Consider the following 27,680-nt stretch of genomic DNA (forward strand, 5'->3'; position numbering starts at 1 on the left):
CCGAGCAGCACAACTGTCAGTGCTCGCTTTTTTGACTAGATCAGCCTAGTCCTTTGGTTTTGCTATGAGAACTTCCTCGCTCCCTACTGGTTTTGGGAACAACGCACTGACCGTAAGGCCGGCTTTCCATACCTCGGGCCGGCCACAGGCGCAGGCCGCACTTCCATACCCCGGCTGTTCCACCAGGAGCTGCCCCTGTAGAGCGGGTGCCTTAATAAATTGGGGTTAATTACGTTTAACCCGGCGGCCGGACGATTAAGGGTTTGCGGATGTGAAAGCCTACTCCTTCCTCCTGTCTTTCGCCAGAGATGCCGCCAAGGAGCCTGGCACTGCAGCAGGGGAAGCCCGCCTCTGGCAGAACAGCCCAGAAGCAGCGGGGCCGCCATCTCCCCTCCCGCGGCTCGCACCGCCCGCGTCGGTCCCGGGGCCGTTGCGAGAGGTAACGGCTGCAGCGCCGTCTGAGGAGGCGCTGTGGGCTCTGGCGATGCGGTGTGCAGAGCGGGGAAGGGCGCGGAGCTGCAGACGGCAAACCGCTGCTACCGCCGGCCGCCTCCCGGCCCGCCGCTTCCTCCTGCTGCTGCTGCTGTTGCTCGGCCTGCTGCCCGCAGGTAGCGTCCCGGGCCGGCGACACACGGAGCTCGGGCAGGGACCGGGACGGCGGGGGGGAGCGGCGGGCTGCCCCTTTCTCGCGGGGCCTGGCACTGGTGGCAGCTCCGGAACCTCGCTGCTTTCCCGTCCCGGCCCTGCCTGGAGCATCGGGTGTGAGTTCTGTAGGTTTTACCGAGTTCACTCCCTGCCTGTGCTTTGTCCCTGCCCTCATGCATTTATTTACAGTGTTCTACAAAAGCAGGTGTATTTGTCACTGCATGTGTGACCCTCTTTGCAGCCTGTTACGTCTCTGTTACTGTTCCATAACACAGGAGCTGTGCCCTCTAACATCCAGCTTTCATCCCGTGGGTTCTGTTTCACCCCTACTACTTCTCTTTCCATCCACGCACACCATGTGCACCAGTGGAATAAAACTTTCTTTCCACATGTGAAGGTGGGGATGGATACAGGAAAGCTAAAGGATTATCTAAGTAATCTCTTTTTTTCCTCAAAAAGGATAAATGAGTGTTGAGGAGAAGGGTTTTTCTTCTTCCAAAGAAGCCTCATGCCTGAGTCGGGGGGTAACACCACAGGCGACTTGCATGGGGAGTGAGCAGCTGGTAACAGCGGTACTCAGCTAAAACAGCTGCATCACTTTGTGAAGGGCTTCAAGTTAGTTAATAGCTAGGCTCTTAGTTAATGGTTAGGCTCTAAGTTAGAAATAGTTATGTGGTAGTATGCCAAGATGTACATATGTGGTGTACTAGTGCTGATTTTGTATCCACTGTGTGCATAATTGGAGCTATCAGGTGTCACTGGCTGGCAAATTCTGGTGACGGCTTCTCAACGCTAAGACTCAGAATAGCCTGAAAAGACAGTCTCTGCTTCCTAGTGAGGCTTTGAAATTTGAACATAGGAAATCAGTTAGGCTTTCTGATTATTAGATTAGTATTGAATTATTTGATTTATACATTAGTGTGTATATATGCTAGATCTTCTTATTCAATGATCTGGTTATGACTGAGTTTCACTTTAGAAAATTAAGGTCTTCTTCAGGAGCAAGATCAGAGGTGAAGTTCAAAGTTGTTCTACTCTCTGACAAAACAGGAAAACTATGTGCAGTATTTCAGTATGTATTCACTGGAACGTCTGTCTGGTTTTAGTGGGCATAAGAGATGCTGTCAATTAAAAAAAGGTCACTTCAGTTTTATTGCACTATTGTGTTATTAATATAGTATGAGTTCAGACTGATGTAAAGAATATGAACATCTTTGAGGATTTTGTTTGTTTTGTTGGTTGTGTTGGTTTGTTTGTTTACTAATGCTGACAGTTTTGGCTTATGTGTTTTTCCTTAAGTGAAGAATTAAACTTTTTGAGGACAATGTGGAGCATGGTTCTTAAAATGTCTTAATTACATTTGACTTTTCTGAGCCATCTGTAGGAAGTGTCCATTTTACTGAAAAGGCACATTTTTAATTTTGACTTGCTGTATGAGAAGGAGAAAAAGTTTCCTCTTTGACTTACTGTTGTGGTTTAAGCCCAGCTGGCAACTAAGTGCCATGCAGCTGCTTGCTCACAAACACACCTCCCCAGTGAGATGGGGAGGAGAATCGGAAAAAGGGTAAAAACCTGTGTGGTAAGATAAAAACAATTTAGCAATTAAAATAAGTACAATATAGTACTAATACTAATGAAAAGAGAAATAACAGAGAGAGAGTAAAACTCAAAGAAAAAAACAAACGAGTGATGCACAACTCAATTGTTCACCACCTGCTGACCAGTACCCAGCTTGAACCGAGCAGTGATGTGCCCTTCTGGGTGACTCCCCCCAGTTTAGATACTGGGCATGATGTGCTGTGTATGGAATACCCCTTTGGTTAGTTTGGGTCAGGTGTGCTGCCTCTGCTCCCTCCTGGCTTCTTGTGCGCCTCCTCACTGGCAGAGCTGAAAAGTCCTTGATCAGAGTGAGCACTGCTCGGCAGCAACTAAACCATGGGTGTGTTATCAGCAATATTCTTAGACTAAAGCCGAAACACAGCACTGAATCAGCTACTAGAAGAAAAAGGACTGATACAGCTGAACCCAGGACACTTGTGAAGTGTGTTAATACTGTAATTGTCAGAAAAGAAATGTGAAAGCCTACTTGAGAAACAATAGAGTTCATGTCTTGCAGTTTAAGTGAGACAGGTTAGAAACTGTGGTTTGTTTTCTCCTATATGGCTTTTATGTGACTAGTAATAGAAATGGTAACATTTCTGCACAGCACTTGCCATCAATAGGCAGCTTAGAAATGCCAGCTGTAATTAAAATACTTGGATATAGAAAAACACTTGACTATTAGCATAATTGAGCAAAAATAATTTAAGTCATGTTGCTATTTATATACTCTTGGTGCAGAAATCTCTTTACAAATATTATCTCTAAACATAATTACTTTGAAAAAACTTTCAGCAACTACCGTAACTTAAATAAATCTTTTCCTATCGCTTCATGGAACTTTCATTTCTAAATAAATGAGTTGAAGCTAGGCCAATTGAACATTCAAGTAATACAGCATTTAATTCATGAATAAATTGATTGTTTAATTATTTAAGGCTCATTTTAAACTGTTTCCTGCTACTACAATTTTTAGACCAAATTTAATTTTCTGGTGAATTATTGTGAAGCAATTAATTTTACAGTTGTAATGCTCATTTTAAGACTAAGAGATTCAGAATAAAATGTTTTATGAAATAGTAGAATATACTTTATGTTAGATTCGGGTGAATGGCATTTCCTTCCACCTCAGTGGGCTTAGGAATGAATGCTCATGTAGTCAGTGATCACCTCAGGTCCCTCATTTGAACAGGAACTGGAGAAGGACTCCACTTTACCAGACCGTGGAGGAGCGGGGCGGGGGGGGGGGTTGTCTGTACAGGCACAATCCACCTGCTACTTCTGGTCTTGAATTGAGACTTTTCCCTCTAGAGGCAAAATCCCTTACAAATACATGAGCTCAATTGCTTTGTGTTTGGCAGAATATCTGCCAAATAGATTTTGAATACATCAAACAGGGTGTTAATTTAACTTACTGCAGGATCTTTGGCCTGTTTCAGTTGCATAAATCAGTAGTAAAGCTGTTGAATTTAACTCCATCAGATTTGAAAGTCACCCAATGAATCTTCAAGTATCATAGAGACTTTATATGGCAAATATACCCTTGAATTCCAGTGTTGGGGAATGGGAATGGCTTTTCAGGCAGCTGAGAAGTTTGAATCACCCTGGGCTTGGGGGTGAATTACCCCAAACTTTCATGTATCTGATAGTGATGTAAAGCTATTTTTTTTTCATCTATGTTCTTCTGCAAAAGGAACTGTTGCTCACAACTTGTATTAATGCCTGTAAAAAGTACAATGAGGAATCACCCCTACATATTTCTAGTGCATTTGGCTGCTTAAAAAACTTAATTTGTGGAATTAATTCAGACATCTCATTTATTTTTCTCAAAAATGAGTGGAACAGCTTTTGCCACTGCTTGTTAAGTGCAGGTTAGATTGAAGGGATGGAATAAAATATTTGATAACTTTAAAATGTAGTTTAAACAGATCATTTATCCATTACTGTTCTTTTCTAGCTCTTTCTAGGACTTAATGACCTCTTGATACTTTTTTTTTTTTCTAGGAAAAGCATCTTTCTAACCTAATCACACACACACTTCTAAAATTGAGAGTGAAAGATCATTTGTGCTAGAGACTGCTACAGAAAACTCTATTTAAATTCCAGGTGGTTAGCAGGAAAGCGAAGGAATTCAAGTAGGAAACCTGACAAAAGGGTTGAAAAAAACCCTGAAAGGCAGTGTAGAAAGTGAGGACAGAGTATATGAGAGTTGGGATTCATATGCAGACAGAAACATTTACTGACTAAAATGGCTGGTATGCAAGTGAATTGTGTATACACCTGAAGGAGCATTTAAGATGACTTTCTCAAAATCTAGCATGCAGTGTCACTGAAGGTACCAGAAAAGTAATTCCAGAAGTTTTACAGTGCCTTCCTTCAGTAACTGTGTTGCTTCCACTTTTTCTAGTTCTTTTTAAATAAACAGGTCAAGAGCTCCATCTTTGGGTTTAAGCTATTATTGTAAAAAAAAAAAAATATATATATATATATAAAAATACTACTTTCCTTTTGCATTGATTTAGTAGTGCTTATTAATCTTATAAATTATCTGTATCTGCTCATACTTTGTCAGTTTACAGTGTTCAGCTTTTCTAGATGCATTTGTTCAGTCGGCTTCTGATAAACTTTCAATACTTTCTGTATAAGTTTTTTTTTTTCAGTTTTTCATTAATTTATTTGGTTTTGGTGGATTATGTTTTTCCTTTCCAATTACAATATATAAATCAACTTGTCAGTTCATAAAATATTTATGATGTACACAGATAATAGTTGCAGAATGAATTTTAAAACAGACTGGATTTCAGGTAGGATTTATGAATTGCTGTGAATTAGTATGCTTTTATTAAACCCAAAGCATATGCTGATATTTTTTTTTGTCAATGGAGAATCCAATCAAATTCTTTTGGGAGCTGAATTTCAGAGAAAAATGAGTTATGTTTCTGCCAGTGCAGCAGAATTCTGAAAGACTTATCATAAATGTTCCAGTGAGAAAATGTTAATCTATTTTGTTTTTCAATAAAATCTCTCCAATCCTTCTAGGAGGTCTTTGGGGAAAATTAAGTTATTTGAAAAACTTTGCTTCTCAAACAAAGTTGGGGAAGTGATACATAGTGAAACAATGTTGTAAAGTAAATTAAACTGTTAATCATGGAAATCCACCATATATAAAACTGCTTTTATAATGGTCTTCTCTCAGTTGTTTTTTGGTTTTGTTTTTCTCAAGCAAGGTTTGATTTACTTCCTCCTTTCTAAGTATTTTAAGCTGTGTACTCTGCTCACATTCTGAAATGACAAGTACAGATAATTCTTTTAATTTACCTTGATTATCTTATCCTGATAGCTGGAGAATCTGCCTTGCTTCTGTTTTCTATAAGAACACTGTTGAGAAGTACAATTTCCATTTGTATAATAGATGGGGTGAATTGATAATTTCTCATTATTGCTTAAATCAAGATATAAATCAAAACAAAGATGGGACTTGACTCCATCTCTCTCATTGTCCCCAGATGCCTTCATCTATAACCAGTTTACCAGAGTATTTACTGTTGCTTTTAGTTTTTTAATATAGAACCTAAGTTAACAACAAGCACTGATGTGGTGCCACATAATTATTTAGCTCATCTTCATAAAATAATTGCTACTGATGATATGTTTGGTATATTATTGCTTTCTTCTGTATTCAAGACTTTGTATTCATTTATTATTTACTTTGCTTCCCAGATTCCACAAACGAATTAGAAATCACAGGCATATTTTAACTCCCAGTAACCCACATTCCTTCCAAGCAGGAGGTGGAGACAAAGAACACAAAATCCTGAGAGGTCTAATTGCTGTTGTCATCTTTCTGCTGGCTTCAGTTCCATGTCTCTAGACACTCCTTTAAAAGAAAGTTATATCTGACTAGTACTAGAATACCCACCTGAAAGATACTTCATTTTTCTTTCAGAAGCGTTGCATATCTTGCAAAGCTTTTATAAACATGCTTGTAATTTCTATTTAAAATAGAATAAATGCAAATTAAAATAGCCATTAAAGACCTTATATTTCATTTCATGGGGAAATTAAGAAAATCATTAATGGTCAGTGTATAATACATTTATTGACATCCCGACTGAGGGTATCATCATAATGCAGCTAAATTTTATCCTCATTTGTAGAGTGCCTATTCACACTTTCTCCATTACGGACAGTCTTAATTTAAAATGTGACAGTTCTTTTGTAAAACATGAATATTTTTTAAACTTAATCTAAATTTAAGTGCCATTTAGAATAAGGATGCTTTTTCTGGTATTAGGCCATTACCATTGGTTTTTGTTGCCTTAATGGCTGTCACGTGTTGTATAAGACATTAGACAGATATTAACCTAATATCCATTGAAGAACAAGTCTATTAATGAATGTAGATTAGCCTAAAGTATGATGCTTGCTTTTCCAGATGAATTAAATGGTTGTATTAATGTCATTGCTTCATCTTTTAACAGTTCAACCTTCAAAGAGATTTTTAAGAAGTGCAGGGCCAAAACACGACAACTTAAAAATAGTGGGATCTGTCTTATTTCCAGGTATTTTTCTTTAAACATAATTTAACAATTTTTAGAGAGAATATTTGTTTTACCAAGAAAAGGCCCTTCTTTATCATACCCCTTGTCATTGAATAGTTTAGAATTGTTTTAAGTGGTTTAATTAATTACAATTCTGTACTGACATATGTAGATGTAATAGGCCATCCCACAGAATGTACTTCTGTTATTGGTATTTATTTTTATAGTCATTTTATACTTATTATTTTTATGAAACCAAGATAACTATTTTTCTGTAATTGTTATAACAATAACAATATTCCATGCACTCTTCCGCCTGGCTATAGGACTCTTGGTCTGAAATACTTCTTTCTTCCACTGTAGGTATTCCTATTTGGTCTTACTTGTTATGTACACAGAACCTGGAGCTTGAAGTTTATGTTATATTATATAACATATATGTCTACTTATGTCTTGTATACAACAAGAAATAAGTAGAGTTAAGAATGAATTTCTTCTCAAGTTAAATCAATCTAGCTTAGGTATATAATCTTATGACTTTCTTTCCTCATTAAACAAAATAATTATTAAAAAATCTGAAAATTAAATTATAGATCACACCTTTCCTCACTGCCATATATTTACTCATGTTGCTTTTTCTCTGAATGCACATTACTGGCTTGGTTTTAATAATACTCTTCTCCATAGATGTCTCCATGTGTGTTTTCCAGTAACAGTAGCACATTTAACTAGTATCATATCCAGAATTAATATTTTTGTTGTTGGGGGAAAGCTAAAAGTCAAGATATTTTGCCTTTTTTTTTGGTACAAATTCTTAGATGTGTGAATTTTTGTCCAAAGGTGAAACAATTCTGTGATTTTTTTTTTTAAGGTTTCTCTTAATAGTTTATCTTATAATACTATTTAATGTTAAATAATGGCTCTAAGTAGTCTCAAGATTCATCCTATTAGTATACTTTTGCTCTCTTCTGATTGTCTATAAACATGGCTACTACTTGAATGGCAGAGGGCAATTTGAAAGACAAGATTAAAATGATTTATCCAAGCTCTTTTTCTAAACAATTTGGTATTATTAAAGAATGTTTCCACCTTCTTTGGAATAGACCATTGTGAATATATTAGATTTGGCTCCAGTGTTCTTTTGAGATGCTGGATGACATCTCTATTTTGTTTGTTGTTTTTTTTTTTCACCAAAATTTCATTAGATTTAATCCTGCATTTTTTAAATCCTGCAGTTTTAGAATACCTCACATAAATGTTCTTTTTTTTTCTTTTATCACTGTATAAAATAAATATTTTTATAATGGTGAGACTATGAACAAATAATAAAATTAGCAAAGAACTTTAATTAAAAGAGTAAGACTTTATTTTGAAGTGCAGAGGAATAAGTTTATACCTGGTAGATATTTTTTTCAGCCATTATTTTTTATCAGATGCCCTTGTGTATCCTATGATACATGCTTACAAAACTGTCATGGAAATTTACAGTGGTAGGACAGAGTTTTCCATCTTCACAGGTTATGATAATAATAACACCATAATTTTGTTACTTTTTATGATGGGTATGTAATTATTCTTTTTTATATTGCCATGAGACAGAACAAAGCAACCTTGAGGAAATAAAAAACAAAAATGTGAAGTGGGAGACATATGCAATGTATACAATTTTGCCTCAATAGTCTACTACTAAAGCCAGTTGGTTAGTAAATGTTGAGAAAAAGTATTAAGGATTTGCAATGGAAGAAGACTAATCATATTGACAATTGCATTAACATGTAGAATTCGTATTGATTTTCATGCTTCAGGGTTAAAAACTGAAACACTACCTGTAAAAGACATTAATTTCCATGATATGCTGTTGTACAATTGAAAATATATACTTTGCTGTTTTCTGCAGTGTAAGCTCCTGTAAAAAATTTATTATTATCAGCTGGGATGGACATACCTACTGATCTTAAGACTACCAAATACCTAAAGTTGTTCTTATTTATTAAATGTTATATCTAAGTCGTTATTCTGTTTAAACAACTTCATACTTTAATGTGAATGTAAGTAGGTTTTCATATTTTAGTGAAAGCGAACAATCATACCTGGAGAGGAAAGCAAGCTGTGGTAGCACTACTGCCAGTTGCCATAATGGGAAAGTGACAACTTTTTCTGAACATTAATCTATTCCTGTAACAAATAAGTTGTTTTCCACTTGCAGGGAATCTGAAATAGTCAATGGTAAGATAAAATATGGTAATTTGCTTGTTTGATTCAGTTTAAATTATTAGTCTGTTTTATGAAATCACAGATGTTGTAGTAGCTGTTATGTTTTATACTAGTTGTAGCTTTTCAGTGCCATGAAGGTAGCCTGACGTAGAGCATGGTATACTAAAGTACACATTTACTGAAATGTAAATACCTAGCCTCAGACTTCTGAAGAGGATAAATGCTTTGCAGAATGTCAGTAGGAAGGAAAATACAACAAATCGTACACACTGAAATCCTGCATATTATGGAAGTGATTATGACTATACCAGTTGTAGTTTTTAGAAACAGTTGGGAGATCTAGAAGCACCTGTACACTACAAACTGCATACAAGACAAGCATACCTGCTCTACTGTGGGAAAATACAAAGTAAATCCTTACCTTACTCAGTTTGCTTCCTATCTCATTATCTCTGAATTAAACAATAGGAAGCTCACCATTTAGTGAGCTACAACATTAAACCCTTTAAAACAAATACATTATGCACTGGTAAAAGGCAGTACTATTAGCACTGTTAATAGAATGGAAACAGCAACCTTTCAAGTCTGAGTGTCTTGGACCAACATACTGCAACTTCACTCTCTACATGTGTGTGTTGGACTGCAGTTGAGACAGCAAGCTGTGGAAGTCTGTGCTTGTGAGAACCCACTAAATGATATAACCCATTCAGGAGGATGTTAACAGCTCACTGTGGTTGTTGTTTACATGAGATAGGCCTAGAACTAGAAAGAATTCTCTTAGTTTTATTTTCTGAGGAAAACAAACCTGATGTTAGAGATAACAGAACAAGTCCCACAATCTGAACTCCATTCGAGATCATTGTTGAACCACTGTCTTGAAATTCATAAAGCTCAATGTTAGGATACCATTGATAAATACTTGATGTTAAAGATATTTTTTTTTTTTTCAGTCAAAGTTTATGTCAAGCTGAATCACAACAGTCCACGTATTTTATGTCTGACAAATCGTCTGCAAAACTTAGAACTGATTGATCCAGTATTCCAGTGGACTGGACCAGGTGGTGGTCTTTCTTCCGGTAAGGATTTATGTTCTTACAAGTCCCCTGGCACCTTCTCGCTTTCTTCCCTGCACCCACAAAGAAGCATGAGGGTGGTAATGTAACTGAGGGTACATTGTAAGAGTGCTTGTATGTATATCGTATAAATTAACTTTCACTTTTCAGAAAGGTGTGGGCTAACCAAACTAAAACACTTCTCCAGGTCTCTGTAGAGAATGGTGCCAACTCTAAAGAGTGCTAGGTGGAACAGGGCATGTTGGATGCAAGAGAGGCTGAGGTTGAGTGTTCTTTGTGGCACTGAGAGACATCTGGCAGTGTTTTGCAAGGACAGAATAATACAATGATGGGCCGTGTGATCTAGCCCAACTTCCTGCTCAGTGGCAGGTGACCATCATATATGAAGCTGCTCAGGACCTTGACCACTTGAGTTTGGGGAATCTGTACCCTGGGAGATTTTGTGTCTTTTCTGTGCAACCTGTTCATCTTTTTTTCTTATTTTCAATCATAATTTCCCTTACTGTAACTTATCATTGCTGCATGTCCTTTTGTGGTGCACCTCTTAAAAAATATGGGTTATTCTTCCCTGTATATCTGCTTGGGTACTGAAGGACTGGAATTTCTTCCTTAAAATTTTCAAGGATAAAGATTCCAGTTTCCTTTGCCTCTTGTCCTATGCATCATCTCCTTAATCATCTCAGAAAGCTCCTTGTTGACTTGCTCCAGTTTGTTATTATCTGTCTTGTCAAAACTGGGCACAGTATTCCAGAGAGCTCAAATGAGTTCTAAGTAGGGAGAGAATAATCACTTAGCAGGGAACCTGAGTTCTGATTTATGTTTCCTTCTGTGCATCTCATTTGCCCTTTAGTCTAATATAATTTTGAAAAAGAACAGTAAGCATTATGATAAATTTATAAACCTGTTTAATCTCTTATTTTAGTTTATAATTTAGATTGTGAATCGTTCATCCTTTTATAATTGCAGTGTTTCCAAAAACTATTTGCTTTCCTCTTAGTCTGTACTAGTGTTTATCAGAACTCTGTCTTCGGTCTTATACATTCCTGCTACGCAATCTGAAATACCATTTACATCACAGTGATTCTACATTCTTAATCCTCTATATGCCAGCCTTCATAGTAGAGCATTTCATATTTATATGATATCTAACACAGATATATTCAGAGTTTTTGCTCTGTATCTAATAGCAGACTTCACCCTCAGAATTTTTATCATTCTTTGCCTTTAAGTGCTATAGGTGGTTTTTCCTGTACTTAAGCCTGTGGGCTATGTTGTTTTACATGCAACTGCTAATCTCCCTTGGTATAGATATATACTGGTTAGCTGAATGTACTGCATTGTAACATGTATTTTGATGCCCAGTCTGTGATGCATGACAGACACAATTTCAGATATATTGTCATGTGTTTAAGTACTGAGTACTTAACTGAGTCTGATTAGAAAGAAGACAATCTACCAATTCACAATTAACAAAAATTGCCTGTTTCAACACTCTGGCTTCTGTTTACTCAAACTGCAGCTTCCACAGTGTAGAACAGAAAAACATGGAGACCTCAGACTTCTAGTTGACAGATATAAATCTCTTTGGGCAGATTGCTTCAGTAGTATCTGAAGTTGCTATGCCAACCTTGGTTAACTAGCAAGAAAAGCTATGGTGGCAGGGGTTCTTGGCTCTGTGGCAACTTCAGGTATACTAGAATCAGCAGCAGGTGGGCAAACATTACGGTAAGAGAAGAAAACTTTTGTTTGTCTGACATAACTTCCTAGAGAGGTGAGAAAGGCTTTAGAAAAACTATTTTTAAAAGCAGTAATGAGAGGACTTCAGCTTCAGCCACCACAATTTTGAATAAATACCACAAAGATACATTAGTCTCTTAGGGCTGTTGTCACTTTTTTTTTTATTTTTTACTTAAAGAAAGTATAAATAGACAAAAAGCTATTTAAAGTTTTTAGTTCCTGAAGTGTTTGCTATGTAAAAGGATTTTATCACTTGGCCTCCATTTAGGATGGGTGTATCTGTAATGGGTAAATATTATCTGGGTTTTGGTGTGACTAGCTGGTATTCTAATACCTGTTGTAGCAAATCTCCACAATGGTGGGAAATTAGGTTTCCTAAATCTTGCTTAATACATTATTTAATACTTTTTCAGTGTGATTGTAGGAAAAAAAAAAAGAATAATTTTAGTGTAAACATAGAACTGTGAATTGAGTTTTTGGAAAGACTAACAAAATACTGCTTCTTGGAATGCTGCAAAATAAATGCAAATATTTAAGCATAAAGACTGAAAGATGAGAGTCTATCTTTCATTGTATTATCTTTCGTAGTAGAAAAATGAGATTCTTTTTCAGGCACATTGGCCTTTGACACACAGCTTTATGTGTCAGACATCATGACTACAAGAAAAGCTCACAAAGAGCAGGAAACACTTTTCTTTCTCTAGGCATTAAAAACCAGTTCTGTTCTTTGAACAAGGAGCTTTGTTCAGATAGTTCCAGTCGACTTACGTGTGCTTGAAAGAGTAATGAAAAATTAAATACTGCACAAAATGTAATTTAAAATCATTACAACTTCAAAATTAGCAAGTCATTTTTCTTCACTTAGCATAGTGACTCTTTTTTACTAAGATCTGGAAACTGTACTTGGAAATTTTTAAACAGCTTTTGGGCTGGTTGAGAATAAGAGCTTATTCAAAATATGTTTTAAGTGGAGGATAAAACCTTCAAAATAATTGCTTATGTTCTGGATCTTAAAGTTTTTCTGCATAAACCAGCAATTTTGATGGTGTTCTGAACAGCTAAGTAAACAGAAGAAAGAAAGCATTTTGATCTTTATTTCCAAATGCAAACATTAGAATAGGCCTATTCTAGTTTGCACCTAGGAATTTGGATTTACAGGAAAGTTACTGGTTTTCATACACTCTGACAGCTAATATATGTGTAGAAGGAATATTTGTTGTGGAAGATTGTGACTCTCCTTTCACAGGACTGAAGAAAGTGTGTACTGTAGTTTTGTAGGACAAAGCAACTGACAAATTAAATACCTGCACCCAACTTCAAATCTGCAAGCTGAACCCCAGATTTTCTAAAACCTGCTCTTGGTATATCAACCAGGTTTTCTATGGACAGGCAAGTAAAAAGAATGAGAAGAAATATGGAGCTTCTTTTAATAGGTGTGTATATCTGTATACTCATGCTATCCTTCTAACTGATATATGACTTATACATGTTTCCTGAGAGACAGAGTCCTGTATGGTCTATAAAACAGAGTGTGTTTCATTCCTAAAAAGCTTTTCAGGTGAACTCAAGTTTATTGTATAGGGTATTAGCTTTTGTTCCTGTATGTCTATAATTAATCACTGAATTTACCTATTTGGACATTCTCAGATATTGCATATTTAAATCTGAACATGCACATTCTTTTTTAATCTGAAGATTAGAATTTAGGATCTGGATTGATAGCTGTTTCTGAGTGTCTGAAAAATCTGTTTCTGAAAAGCCTATTGGGCTGATTCTGGTGTCATTTACTTCTATTCTTAACATACAATTTCAAAATATAGAAGTTGCTCTACTGTAAAACTGGTCTGACTGGGTGGACGATGGGGAGTAACTTTATTTTTTCTTCACTGAAAGCACTGGAAGGAGTATCAATCTGTTGGGTTGAAGTTTAGTAAACAGAGAAACTAAAATGTAGGAACACTTAGTTTCAAATATAATTCTACAAACGCATGAACACTTACGGGATTTAGTCTTTGTAACATAATTCTTACAGGGATAGCTCTATTTTGCATCCTTCTAATTCCTGAAGATCCAGAAAAATGGTCTAGCTTCCTTTCTTAGCATAAATTAAAAAGAACTTATTTTCTATTTTAAGTTATTCTGGTTTTCACTGACTCCAGAGAACCTCTGAATTGATCACATTGCTTTTTGTCCATCATGCATGAAAAATGCCTCCCGTGTAATACAGGCATACTAAATCATATAATGTAATTTGCCTCACAAAATGTGAGGTGAAATCCTAGTCACCTGTCTTATCAAACCTGCTGTAAAGGAATAATATGGAAAAAAAATATTAGATTTAACAAAAGGGTGAATAGCTTAATTACTTTCAAAATTTTGTTTTATGGCTAACAGTCTGTTTTGTGACCCAAACTCATCTGAGAGGTAGTATTCATCCAGATAATCCCATGGAGGAAAGCATTTTAAATGTTTTTTTTTTTATAACACTAGGGGGAAAAAAAAACCAAACCAGCAACATAACAGTCTCTTGATTTCATGATCCAAAAGGGCATTCTTTACACACTGGTAGACCATTAAAGTAATTAATAGTTATGATGTAAAAATTGTGATATTTTCTGGTATATAAAGCGTACATTGTTCAAGGTAGGATAAAATTCTGTAATAAGGATCTGTGACTCAGTCCATCAGAGGAACACTTTTCTATTTTTGCAGAAATTATTTGTGACCAGATCTCTTCACTGGATTTCCAAGTCTTTTGCAGACTTCTTGTCATCTTTGCAGTTCAGTAATGCATTTTATAAATATAGAAAAGCTGTCTGTGATATATCTTAAAGGTGTTCCAGCTATCCAGTCACCTAACAGTGGTGTTGTTGATGGCCTGCACAGGGCAGTTGCATATGCCAAAGATGAGAACTATAGTTCTTAAATTTATGTTCTTTTTTTAATCTGATAGCTATTCCAGCGTACAGTAGCAAATGACATCCTAGTTTATAGATTTAGCATGCTGAGTAGGTCATCAGCAGATTAAAAACCTCTTCATCATCCAAAAAATGGAAGTGTGCCATTAATTTGAGAGCCTAGGTTGATATGGAATCCCAAACCATTTTTGTCAAAGAATTTGCTCTTTCAGTCTTTTTTATAGTACTGTTTTGTTTTGTTTTGTTTTGTTTTTTCCTTTTGTCCTGGGTTCAGCAGTAGCAGTCATTTTTCTCCTTCTTGGTAGCTGGTGTAGTGCAGTGTTTTGACTTTCAGCTCGGGAACAGAGCTGATAGCGATGTTTTGGTTTGGCCAAGGACTTTGTGAGCCTCATGCTCTGCCAGGGAGGAGGGGAAGCCAGGAGGAAGCAGAGACAGGACACCTGACCCAAACTGACCAAAGAGGTATTTCATACCACAGCACGTCATGCCCAGGATGTAACTGGGAGTTAGCCGGGAGGGCTGGGAGACTGCGGGGTTGGAGGAGGTATCAGTCGGAGCTTGGTCGGGCTTGGGGGGCGAGTGATCGGTCTGCTGGTGCTGAGGTGTTGTATTCTCTTCCCTTGTTATTTCCTTTATCATTATTATCACTGGTGGTAGCAGTAGTGATCTGTGTTATACCTTAGTTACTAAACTGTTCTTATCTCAACCTGTGGGAGTTGCATTCTTTTTGATTCTCCTCTCCGTCTCTCTGGGAGCAGGGGGAGGGCAAGAAAGGGGGGGAAGTGAGTGAACGAGTTGCCTGACTGGGTTTAAACCATGACACCTTTTTTACCACCATTTGATTTTTTTTTTTTTAAGAGTGATATATATGAGAAAAATGATTAAAAGCTTAAATAGTTTATTGAGGAGCAAAGTTGTCCTACATTGTTCTGCCAAGTATGTTAAAAGATACACTTCAATAAGGCTATTTTTTCCCAGTATCTTTTTTAAAATCACTCAGCAGGAAAGTCACTGTGCATCTACAGTAACATGTTAATTTGAATAGAAGTGTGGCATTGAAGTGAATTGCTTGATTGTACACATTTACCATGTTTTGTTCGGATCATGATGTTGTCTTTGAGTGCACAAAGTAGATCCATTTTGAGTGAAGCTAATTGTAAAGGTTTTATTTGAAAAATAATGTGTGTTCAGTCTGTAAAACCAACTTAGGGCTGGTCTGAAGTAAATGCCCTAAGATGTATATGGTATAAATCTCATGTCCTTAGCACTGATTTTTTTCAGTTCGAAAATACACTGCTCTTGCACCACACACATTGACTAAGCTTCCATTGTCTACATAAAAATTCTAAATTATTTAGGATGTTAAAAAGATTGGGGGGGGGGGGGGGAAATCTGAAAATAGAAACAAAAAATTATTCTCAGTATTTTATTAAAGTGAGTATTTTACCTTGAAGCCTATTAGAATCAACTCTAATCTAGTGGCTCCCAAGGTTTTCTTTGACAGCAAGATGGGCTGCATATTACTATTTGACAAAGTCATTATCTATATTGCTACTGCCTGAGGACTTTTCAAATCAGGAAAGGACTCATCAGCTGTCATCATTTAACCCACATGCAGGCTACATGGCTCGTTATCAGTGCCCAAATCTGACCTTAAGCAGTGCTTTCCTTTCTGTTTAAAAATTTAAAGAGCCATGCTCATTATTTGCCCTGTGAAGTAGGATCCTGCTTCACCTCTGCCTTGAGCTAAGGCGTTGTGTTAAGATTTTGGCCACTGTAACAGTGCTTATCTTTCCATACAGAAGGATTATTTTACAATCTTAAACATACATGATTCTCATTTTGGCATATACATACAGTTCTTTTTGGAAGGTCTGTTATATACTACTTGCTTAACTTGAACTTCCTGCCTATCTGTGAAGTTTACTGCATGTTAAACACTACCAGCAGCTAATTCATCAGGCAGTTCCTGAAGACTGAAAGGTTAGTAATTGGTTCAACTATATACAGATGTATAAAAAGAGATTATTTGCCCACTTTGTGCTTTTTTTCTTTGAGCTTTTTGCCCTTGGAAGTAGTTATTTGAGAGAACAATAGATGTCTAAGATAAAAAAAAAAACAGTTTTCCAGGTCAGCTTTGCTAACCCAGTACTTAAAAACACAGGAGCAATAAGGCATGTTTGAGTAATGCTGAACTCAGTGACACCCAATCAGCTGCAATTCCTGAGTCCCGTGCCTCCAGCTGAATCCATAATATTAGTATTTTATGCACAGTTTAACATTAAATAGCCATTTTGATCCTTGCTTTCTACATTTTTTCATGATGACAACTAAATTTATTTCATTATTGTATTTATTAGAAAATAGCAGTGTGAATATATCACCATCCGGAACTTTAATATTGAGACACTTCAATCAAAGTGGAGTTTACACTTGTTCCATTGTTTATAAACTAACAGCAATGCAACTTGTTGAACACCTCATAATAAAATACCTTATTTATGGTAAGTTATGAATCCATGTGTGTCATTGCTTTGAAAAAGTTTAATTTTAAAAAATATGCGTTCCTAATTTTAAATAAGTAGGTTTATTTAGAATTTAATTTTCAGACATTCTGTTTCTCTGGGAAATTGTTTTTAATATTAGTTTCTACCAGCAGTTCATTTAATGTCATTTAGAGAGCCTTAAATGAAGTTCAGTGACTGACTGAGAAACTGATGAATACAATTCTTTTTAAAAAAAGAAACAGAAAATGTAATGAAATGTAACAAATTGTACAGGCAGTAATCATTAATAACATTAAAATAGTATAATTTTAAACTGAATTATTCTTTATGAGATTGATTTTGGCACAGCCGTATTTTTTTTTCACACATATTAATGCCTTAATTATTACCTGCTTGTGCTTTGTAAGTACGTATCATTTAATAATGTAATATTTGTAGCTTATTCTTTCCTGTTCTGATTACATTTCCTTCTGTCAGGGGCTAAAAAGTCTTTGATAAAATGAAAGATTGTAAAGGCAATGTCAGTTATTCATTATGAGCTCTCTTTTAAAGAATATTCTATTCTTGTGGAGATGTGGGCAAGAGCTTCTCTTGCCTTCAGCAAGAACTATGTCTGATCTTGAATTTAAAAGGCGAACCAGTGCTCATTTAGAAACACGATAGAGCACAATAACCTAAATTAACCTTTGATGTAAATTAATTTTACTTTGGCACAGTAACCTTCATACAGAATAGCCCTGACTTTTAGCAGCTAGCTTGCTTGACAGAACTGCAAAGGAGGAAGTTTCTTTGAAACTGTTTTAATGGAAAAGGTTACAGTTTTCAGTAATGCAGAATTATGTCCTTATTGAATAAGGATCAACTCTGAATATTAGTATACAAAATTCAAGTTTTATGCATATATATATATGTAAAGGAATATGCAGCAGCAAGGGAAAGGAAATTGGGGGAGTCAAAAGCAAGGTGGAGGATCTAATAAGCTGTCTTAATTGGGTACCATATTTTGGATTTTTTGCTGCTTCTTTTAGCTGGTTTGGTTTCTATTCCTTTGTTCTTTCTTCCCTGCCACCCTCATTTCTGTGATTATGCCCACACCATGACCCCTATTCTTCATTCTTTTATATTCTATTTAACATTGTGCTCTGTTGATTTTCAGCTTTGGGCAAGTAGAGTGGTTATCGTGAAATAACTAGACACATGCATTTTATGGTACATTGGCTTAGTTGTAAAAGATGTCCAGGTGTGCATTTAGCTTTGCAGTAAAGGTGGAATAATTTGTTCTCACAGGGAAGGAATTCCTGTTCATTGTACTAGTTCATCTTCTGTTGATCTGTGGGGAAGAGAACTGAGGTTTTAAACCCTTTAAAATAATTTGTGATAATTGACTAAAAATGTTTGACATACCACTATAACTGGCCATAATGTGTAAGATTAAATACTGTGCTACATACTAAAGGGTATTTTGTATATTTCTTAACATTACCATTCATAGTCCTGATCCTTTTACTGTAATCTCTTCTTGTTTTAAAAATGAAAAAAAAAATCAGTAATAAAGAGACTTAGCTGTGGATATCAGTAAGAATGTTGACTTGTAAAAATCTCTTAATTGTTTCAGTTGGCCCAGCATATACTATTTTATCATTAAAAGTTTTCTGGGGGTGCAAAATAAGCTTTGTTTATAAATTAAGCATTGAAATTTTTTTTTTTTTCAAAATACACAAATTACTTTTTTTTTCTTTTTACTTCATAAATGTTCATTATCATCTTCCACATTTTTTTCCCTGCAGCTTATTCTGATCCTAAAAATTACTATGAGTTCACAGCCCAGTATCACACAGCCCCCTGCAACAGTTCTGAGAACGCTTATTTTGAGAAAGCATTGCTTCAGATACTAAGCAATCTTGTTGCTGAACTTTCGTGTGAGGTTACATTAATTAAGTCAGAATGCCATCATGTAAAAATGCAGAGAGGAGGTCTACAGAATGAAAACTTCTTTACATTTTCAGGTAAAAATCTGCCTTGCTTTTAAAGTAAATAATACAATTCCTTGTCATTAGAATTTACAAAGAAATGGTAGTTCCCATAAAAGATTTAAGTGTACCGAAACTGAGACATAGACATGTAGTGTCTATGAAGATAAGCTCTTATTTCTTTAAATCATTGAAAGTCAGACATCTAAAATATTTTAAAAAGTCCTAAATACTTGCATCAGAAATAACTGGAATCTTAAATCAGTTAATTAAAGAAATAACTGTTGATTTCATTGACTTTGTTCTTTTATAAACAGATTATGTTTTATTACAGTTACTTCCTTAGACAGAGAAAACCACAGACTATGTCAGCAAAGAGATTGTGATGCATTTTATAGACTAAACAAGGTACAGTAGCTAACGTAATACAGGAACTACCATATTAAGCTATTCTCACAATAAAGTATAACGACATCAGAAATAAAACATCTTTTGTTTAGAAAATTAATAAATCAATATAAGAGTTTAAGTGGACATAATTTTTTTTTTCCATTAAAATTGCTGATATTCTAGTGCTGATATGGATAAGGCAGATTATGCTACCGGATTGAAAGGCAATATATTAAGAGTATAAAAAGTGGCAAGACAATTGGGGAAACTTTGAACATGTGCTGTCTTACAAATATCAAATGTTTTGCAATGGTATTGACTTTCCATCACTTCAAAGTGATTTTATTATTGATCTGGTAGAATTTTAGCTGTTTGAAGGTATTTGGTTTTTACAGTAGAGAACCAGAAACCAGAGTCTTGCTTATTAGGTTAATTGTCAATTTAGAGGTTCTTAAATGGGAGAGGAGAAAAGGAAGGGAAGTACAGGAGGAATACTAAGATATAGCAGGTATGCAAATAGTGCTTTGTGATTCCAGCAGAGGGGTGAGGGAGTCTACAATAACATTGAACTCATTAAGCAGCTTCCACCCTGTCCACTGTAAAAACCCTTAAATTTGTGGGGAAAGCTCATGATCAAAGTCCATCTTTTTCACACAGAAAAAGAGGATCAAATTAAGACAGCGTGAATAAATTTGGTTTTGTGAATTGGCGTGTATACTGAACTGTGCCAGCCTATTAAAGGTTGTTTTTTTTTTTCTTTAGCTTTATATATATATATATACATATACATATATACACTTAATCCCTTAATTTGTATGCAAATGAAGAACTGTCTGGAAATGAAGCATTAATACTTTTTTACTGTTAAGTCTTTGTCAGATTGATAATAGATCTGTTTGTTATATTTTATAGTTAGAAGTCACATTTTGAGATTTAACTAAAATAACTTAAAATCTTTAATATTCCAGTGGAACACAGTTTATAAAAAATGATCCAAAATTCCAGAGAAAATAAAGGATTTTTAAAAATAAATATTGCCTTTGGCTAGGGAGATGGAATATATGAGATGGAATAGAGCTCCGTTTTATCCTAACATTTTTGTGATCCTGCTGGTTCTGCACTGATTGAAAGGAATGCTTTTCCTATCTAGGACTGTATTTGTGCAAAACTTTTTCGAGTAAAGGAATTAGTCTTACATGATATGGTATTAATAATCCCCTTATTTAACTTGGCTTCAAAAGGAGTTTGGCATTTTCTTTTTGTTGAACAGAAATTGCTAACAAAGGTGGAAATTACGTCTAATACATAAGTGAACCTAAACTACAATACATATATAGATGGGAAAGCTGCACTTCTCTTGATGTTGATCTGCAGATGTCTAATGTAAGCAAAATTGCCATAGATTAGATTTTAAAATTCCATTTATATAAACCTGAACATTTCAAAGACTTTGCTTTAGCTGATCAAGGTTTATCTAAATTAAACCCAACATATTCAAAAGTATCAGACTGCCCTGTTTCCATTTAGCTACAATCAAAAGATTTAGTGGTACATCCTTTAAAACTTATACTCACTTTTTTTGTCTTTTCTTGTATTCTGACCTCTTCCATCGAACATTCTGATACAATATTGTTTGTTTCAATTTAGGCAAAACACCTTATAGAGAGATTTTTTAAGCAACAAGTGGAAATTATCAGGAAAAGTTCTGAACCATTGCCTAAAATATACTACATTGATGGTACTCTGCAAATGGTATGGGTTGATTGCTGCTCTGCAGGGTATGGAATGAATGCTGAAATGCATCCAGAATGTCCTGGGTGTTGCGGTAAGTGACAAATTAATTTATTGTACAAAGAATTAAGTACTGTTAGTATTTTTTGCTCTGATGGAACTCAGTACTTTGTTACTTTATTTGTAAAAATGTTATGACATAATATAACAGGCTGTGATCCTGTCAAGTCTGTCAAGGTAACCTGTGCTAGATCAGGTTAGTACTTGGGTATAACTTTCTTAAGACCTTGTTGATTTAGATTTTAAGCTAGACCTGCAGTTTCTGTGGATTGATTTAAATTAAAATAAGTAAGATTAATTTCAGACCTCTAGACCATAGTGGGCTTTCTGGAATTAGCATAGAAATCTATAATCTGATGTGGTATCTTTCAAGGGGGTTTTACTTATTTTTTATTTTTTTATTTTATTTTTTTATGGTGAGATAAGGCAATTATTTTTGTTCTTAAAATTATAAAAGGGTACATAATAATGCATAATAAAGTGATTCCTTTAACTAACTACATGCTACACTCCAGATATGTTTAGCGTAATAGTTATCTGCTGTGCACCTCTACCTCCTACACTAGACAGAAACACTACATAGTCATACACTAGTGTCAAGATCTCTGTTGAGCTCGAATCATAACAGACACTGCTTTGGCAGATACAAGGGCAAGCTTTCACATCTGAGGTACCCAAGAATCTAAAACAGTCAGTCCTGAATCTTGACTGATTAATACCTCCCATAGTTGAGGATATCATTCCCTTAGCATGCTCAAACATTCACTGTTTTCCTTAGTTGATCTCTTTGTAGAATTAGTAATTTCCCAGAATCCAAAACACCATTATCATAGGCAGTAAAATGGTAACAGTCCTCTGCTTATCATTCTACCTCAAGGCAAGATATGAGCTTCAGTTATTTCTAACAGATGTATCCTGCATAATCTTGAAAACCTCAGAAGACTACACAGACTCCCAAGGAAATAAAACTTAGTATGGCATATCCTCACCATTGGAAGGCTTTCTTCTAAGATATTTATGTAATTTCACTTTAGTTCATACCTTGTTCTGTCTTCTGGTTCTGTCTTCTTGTTCTGTCCCACTAAATCCGGAAACAATTCTGTTAACCTTATCTTTGAAGTAACTATTGTATATCTTCAAAGACTCTATTTTTTTTTTTTTTTTTGCTATTGTCTTTGTTGAACTAGACCACCTCAACTTCTTTTTTGGTTGTGTTTGACTTACCTTGGTTCAGCCTGATTACTGCCCACTCTAACTTCCCTACATTTGTTTTTCGTCCCTCAAACATGATGCAGTAGTTCTAAGAAGACCATGTTAACATGAGAGGATTAGTTGTGATTTGCTAAAATCGCTGGATCTGTTTCTTAAATAGTAAATAAAATATTTTGCCCATATCTTTGTTAGTGGGGGAGGTTTTTCCAAAACATACAGTTACTCATAGAAATATTTTGAAAAACACACTTCCATTGAATTACAGCAGAGTTCAGTTTCTTGGGTTATGCAATAATTTCCCTTGTAGTTGCAGAAACCAGGTTCTGTAAACCAGATAAAACAATTTTAAGGCTCATTTTAGAACTGCTTGAGAGTTTTGGTCTCTTTAGCTACCCTTGTTTTGTAGTTAGAAGATCAAGGTTTCAGTCTAAATTAATTCATAGAAAGTTCATACTCATTTGCCCTAATGGGGAGAATGCCCTTTAGCATAAGTAGTTTTTGTTTTTCTTTGCTTCCCATTTTATAATCAAAACAAGCCAAGTACTTGCTTTTGTAAGAGCTTTCATGCAGTAATTCTCTATGTCACATGCCTTATTTTGAATTTTGAGTCTTTGACATCATCAGTGCTTTACTTTTGGTCCTAAGAACATCTCTGTCACATGATGTAACAGTTCCATGCTTCTCCTTCCCATGGACTGGTTGTGCTTACAGTCTTTAATCATAATTGATCATAATATACAGACCTTTCTAATTCTTTTATTTCTTCCTGCCTATTTAAATCTTGTCCTTATTCACAGCTTCTCCCAGTTTTCTTGTCAGCATAGTTCATTGGGACTTCTAATTATCTTGTTAGTAGACATATTTAGTAAAATGTGTCTTAAGACATAAGTTATCTCTTTACGCAATTTCTGGGTTTTTTTTTAAGCAACATTTGGTACTCTTTTAAAATTTTCTTCTAATCATAGTCTTCTGTTGTTTATTACATTTGTATGTGCTGCCATATCAGCTTTAAAATTAATTACACGTTGTGTTATAATGAAGATAAACATCAAACTGTATTACTTTCCACTTACTTGCATGTGTTTCAGTGTTTATTCCTGAAAACTTTACATAGTATAGAAGTCTCATCAGCTGTTCTGTGGTTTCTGCGATTCTTTTTTCCTTTTCTGCAAAATTTATAATACATTTCTTACCAGTCATAGGTTAGCACCAGTCATAGGGTATCATGGCAGATACATTGAAAACCTCACGTTATCATCTATGTTACTCTTTTGAGGCCGGTTCTGTTCTGGAACACATTAACAGATGTTACTCAGACTTTCTCATTTGAAGTACATTAAATGTTGAACAGTGTTACTGTTTCTAGTCTCCAGGTCTTGATAAGGATATGACAGAATGAAAGAGGTTACAGGCTAGGCCCAAGAACACGGAGAAGTAAGATAGTACGCATATCCTCTGCAAGTTGCATAAACAAACCTACTCCTTATACAGCAAAATAGCTAGATATTCAGTTACACCTGTTCTCTCTCCTCTATAACTTTTAGAATAACTAGGTTTATGTAGTCTTGTAGTAGCTCTGGTTCCTCCATGCTGTTGTGCAGTGCTCTGTAAACAGTGCATCGTTTATTTCACACTACCATCACACAATTTGTGCACGAAGCATAACCCTTTCACTTACTGCATGATGTACCCATCTGAACCTCCTGTATTAGAGCTTCATTCTTTTTCTTCCCTATGCTTCAATCTCATGTTCTTTTGTATCATAGTGTATCATCATTCATCTTTCCACCCTCTACTTTTATATTAAAATGGCATTAAATATTGAGCCTCACCTTCTACTCCCATTTTGTAGTCTAAATCTCTTTCTGAATTAGTCAATCAATCGAACATGTTAACCTGATTAGTCACTGGGTGATGTATTTAGTTTTAGAGAATCTTTATGGCAGAAGGCACTGGTGGTAAAACATATCAAAATTTTGTTCATCAGGTACCACATCAGGCACAACTCCTTACTGTGTAAGTTTTTAGAGGCAATGACTTAAAGAGTCACTGCTGATTAATAATCATTACTGCTGATTAATAATTCCATTCTGCCCCTGTAGAGAAGTCTTGAATAAACAGAATTGATGAGTACAAACATCTTAGAAATTATTTTACATGGTTTTATCTTAATGCTAATGTTCATCTGCTTTTAAAGCATTATTTTATGTTAAATAAAACACATTATTCCAGGATAAGCTAATTAAATATTTTGGTAACAGCCACGAGATATGATCAATCATTACCTTTTATTTAATGTAGGTAATTGAGTCACTTTCATGTCATCAAAACTTCTAAATACAATTTTTCTGCTTTATAAATCTATGTTTCTGGTTAATTTTTTTTTTGTTTGTTTGGTTTTGGATTTTGTTTTTAATCAGATGCAGGTGTGAGATTAATACAGTACAAAATGTCGTATGTTTTTAAGGGCTTCTCTGGAGACATAATTTGATATCATACCCTGTACTAGCTTGATGAAATATTTTTTTTGTCCTCTATTATTATTCTGCAGAGCTTGATTTATGTGGTATTTTTAGTACATTAGATACTGAATAGTCACTTCTAATTTGGTTTTCTTCAGTTGTTTCTCACAGCATGGTGATTATTTATCTTACTGAAACACAGTAACTTAAAAGTTCAAAAGGAAATATATTATTCAAGAGAATATTGAAATAGTCCTAAAAATCAGGAGAGAGTGCAAAATACTAGCTTTTAGGATACAAGAACAAAATAAGATGACATGCAACCTTGTTTGTGAGGTTGGTAGTGTCAAGTATGTAATATACACTGTAAAGATGGACTATTTTGCTAAGATGTTTATACTGTCAAAGAGAAAGTCTATCAACAGGAGTTTTCTACTAGTGAAAAGGCTGAAACAAGTGAAGTTTACCAGTTAAAGAAACCTTCTAGCAGCTGGCTAAATTAGCTACAAGTCCCTACTTCAGATTCCTTTCTCTTTTTCATGCTTTCTGCCAGATAGCAAACAGATGACACTTCTGAGAAAGAAAATTTTTATCCCATTGTAAGGGAAGTCTAACTTGCTTTATTTAAATAAACTGAAAATTCTGAAGGACCACAAGTGTGCCTATATTCTTCAGTAAAAAAGAGGATAGTTATTCGTCTGGTACCCAAGATGATTGATTTTCCAGACTAGGCCCCTCACTACAAGAAAGACATTGAGGTGCTGGAGCAGGTCCAGGGAAGGGCAATGAAGCTGGTGAAGGGTCTGGAGAATAAGTCTTACGAGGAATGGCTGAGGGAACTGGGGTTGTTTAGTCTGGAGAAGAAAAGGCTCAGGGGGACCTTATTGCTCTCTACAACTACCTGAAAGGAGGTTGTAGTGAGGTGAGGGTCAGTCTCTTCTCCCAGGTAACAAGCGAGAGGACAAGAGGTAATGGCCTCACACTGCACCAGGGGAGGCTGGATATTGGGAACAATTTCTTCACAGAGAGGGTGATCAGGCATTGGAACAGGCTTCCCAGGGAACTGGTGGAATCACCATCCCTGGAAGTGTTCAAAAACCGTGCAGATGAGGCCCTCAGTGATATGCTTTAGTGGTGGTCTTGGCAAGTCCTGGGGTAATGATTGGACTTGATGATCTTAAAGGTCTTTTCCAACCTAGTTTATGATTCTACAAAAATGCCTTTAGTTACATGCATTTGTAAAGCTCTCTCTTTCCTATAAAGCCACCTTGGTCTGCCTATAGTGATGTACAAAAAAGGCAAGGTTTTGATGCCATCTGCAGATGACTCCTCTTTTCCTTTCATAAGACCACTAAAACCCTCTTTAGTTAATAGAAGTGGCAAAATTGCCAGGCCAAGCTAGTAACAGTCACTGGGGATCAAGTGAATCCTGCCAGCATCAACAAATGAAGATAAACCAAACCAAATACTGAAAATTCTGCTGAAGGTTTCTGCAATAGTGACTAAGAAGTCATTATTAACCTAGGCAAACCCCAATAATCAGGTAAGCATTGACTCTGCAAAAGCAAGGAAGCTCTTAATTACCTTTGCACAGTGAATACTAATGCCATTAATTAAAAATCTATCCTAAAGAAAGGCTACTATTGCCAAAGAGAAATATGATACAGGATAGTCATAACCAAATAGCTCAAATTCTGCTTTTTTTCTGCCAAAAGCATAATGGTGAGTTGCCTTTTGTGATGAAGTCATTCTGCAGATGACTGTGCATACGTCAATAAAAGGCATGATCCAACAGGAAAAAAACTTTCATCCAGAACACTTGTTCTGTATCATACACTGATTTTGGGTTTGATACTTTATTTTTTCACTACTTCTTAATAATTATGAGAGCTTATGCTTCAGTTTATTTTGTCTTGTGTTACTTTTATAAGCAGCTAAAGCAGTTTATTTAAAACGCTGTTGAATATAGGCCATATTAAAATGTAATTGATGGACACATCCCCTGTAAGCAGATGGAGTGGAAAGTGATGAAGAGAAAAATAAGGTGTAATAAACAGATGAGGCATAAAATGTATACAGTTTTTTCATCATCAAGTAGCAGAATGCTGGAAAAAAATATTATTTTTTTCCAAATAGATGAAGATGCAATCTAAACATTTCAAATGTAAATATTTTGTAGTTATCATTTAAATTCCACATTTTTCTTTGTTTTTCTTGTCCATAGTTGTATGCAGCCCAGGATCATACAGTCCTAGTAATGGAAATCACTGTCTTCAGTGCGACAGAAGTTTGATATATGGAGCAACAAAGTGCTAATGGCTGAGGAATTTACACTCTTGCAATACCTCTTATGTATTTTAACATGGTAGTATTAATAAATATTTTAAAAGTATGTACAGTTTGTTTGGCTTACATCAATAAAATACACTTTTTTTTTAAAGAAATAATCCATCAGCATATTGGTGAAATGTTTTAGGTCATATCACTTAGGGATACTTCATTTGTAAGGTCTTTAGCACATCTGCTAGGTTAATACCAATAGAAAAGTAAATCACAAGAAGATATTTTGTATACTTAGTCCTTTGCTTATAGACCTCAGCTCCTCTTGACAGGGAGTGGAG

The 27,680-nt window shown here is 35.5% G+C and overlaps 1 protein-coding gene across 4 annotated transcripts; it reads left to right on the top strand.

Annotated features, from left to right (window-relative positions):
- The first annotated feature begins 366 nt into the window (after positions 1–366).
- Positions 367–27,444, top strand: ZPBP (zona pellucida binding protein). Of its 4 annotated transcripts, none has more exons than XM_061449163.1 (8): positions 375–608; positions 6,726–6,806; positions 9,950–10,075; positions 17,088–17,231; positions 19,022–19,240; positions 19,539–19,612; positions 21,242–21,419; positions 27,284–27,444. In XM_061449163.1, exons 1-8 carry the CDS (start codon positions 485–487, stop codon positions 27,373–27,375), a joined length of 1,038 nt encoding a protein of 345 aa, XP_061305147.1. In that variant the 5' UTR covers positions 375–484; the 3' UTR covers positions 27,376–27,444. The 4 variants fall into 4 exon arrangements, with proteins under 4 accessions (XP_061305150.1, XP_061305149.1, XP_061305147.1 ...); XM_061449164.1 differs by lacking the exon at positions 375–608 and adding an exon at positions 3,771–3,860; XM_061449166.1 differs by lacking the exon at positions 19,022–19,240 and having other exon boundaries at positions 367–608.
- The last annotated feature ends 236 nt before the right edge of the window (positions 27,445–27,680 follow it).

This window comes from Pezoporus flaviventris, unplaced genomic scaffold (genome assembly GCF_033815535.1).
Source record: "Pezoporus flaviventris isolate CSIRO_AGI_PZ_B2104156 unplaced genomic scaffold, CSIRO_AGI_Pfla_v1 ptg000007l, whole genome shotgun sequence".
Lineage (NCBI taxonomy): Eukaryota > Metazoa > Chordata > Aves > Psittaciformes > Psittacidae > Pezoporus > Pezoporus flaviventris.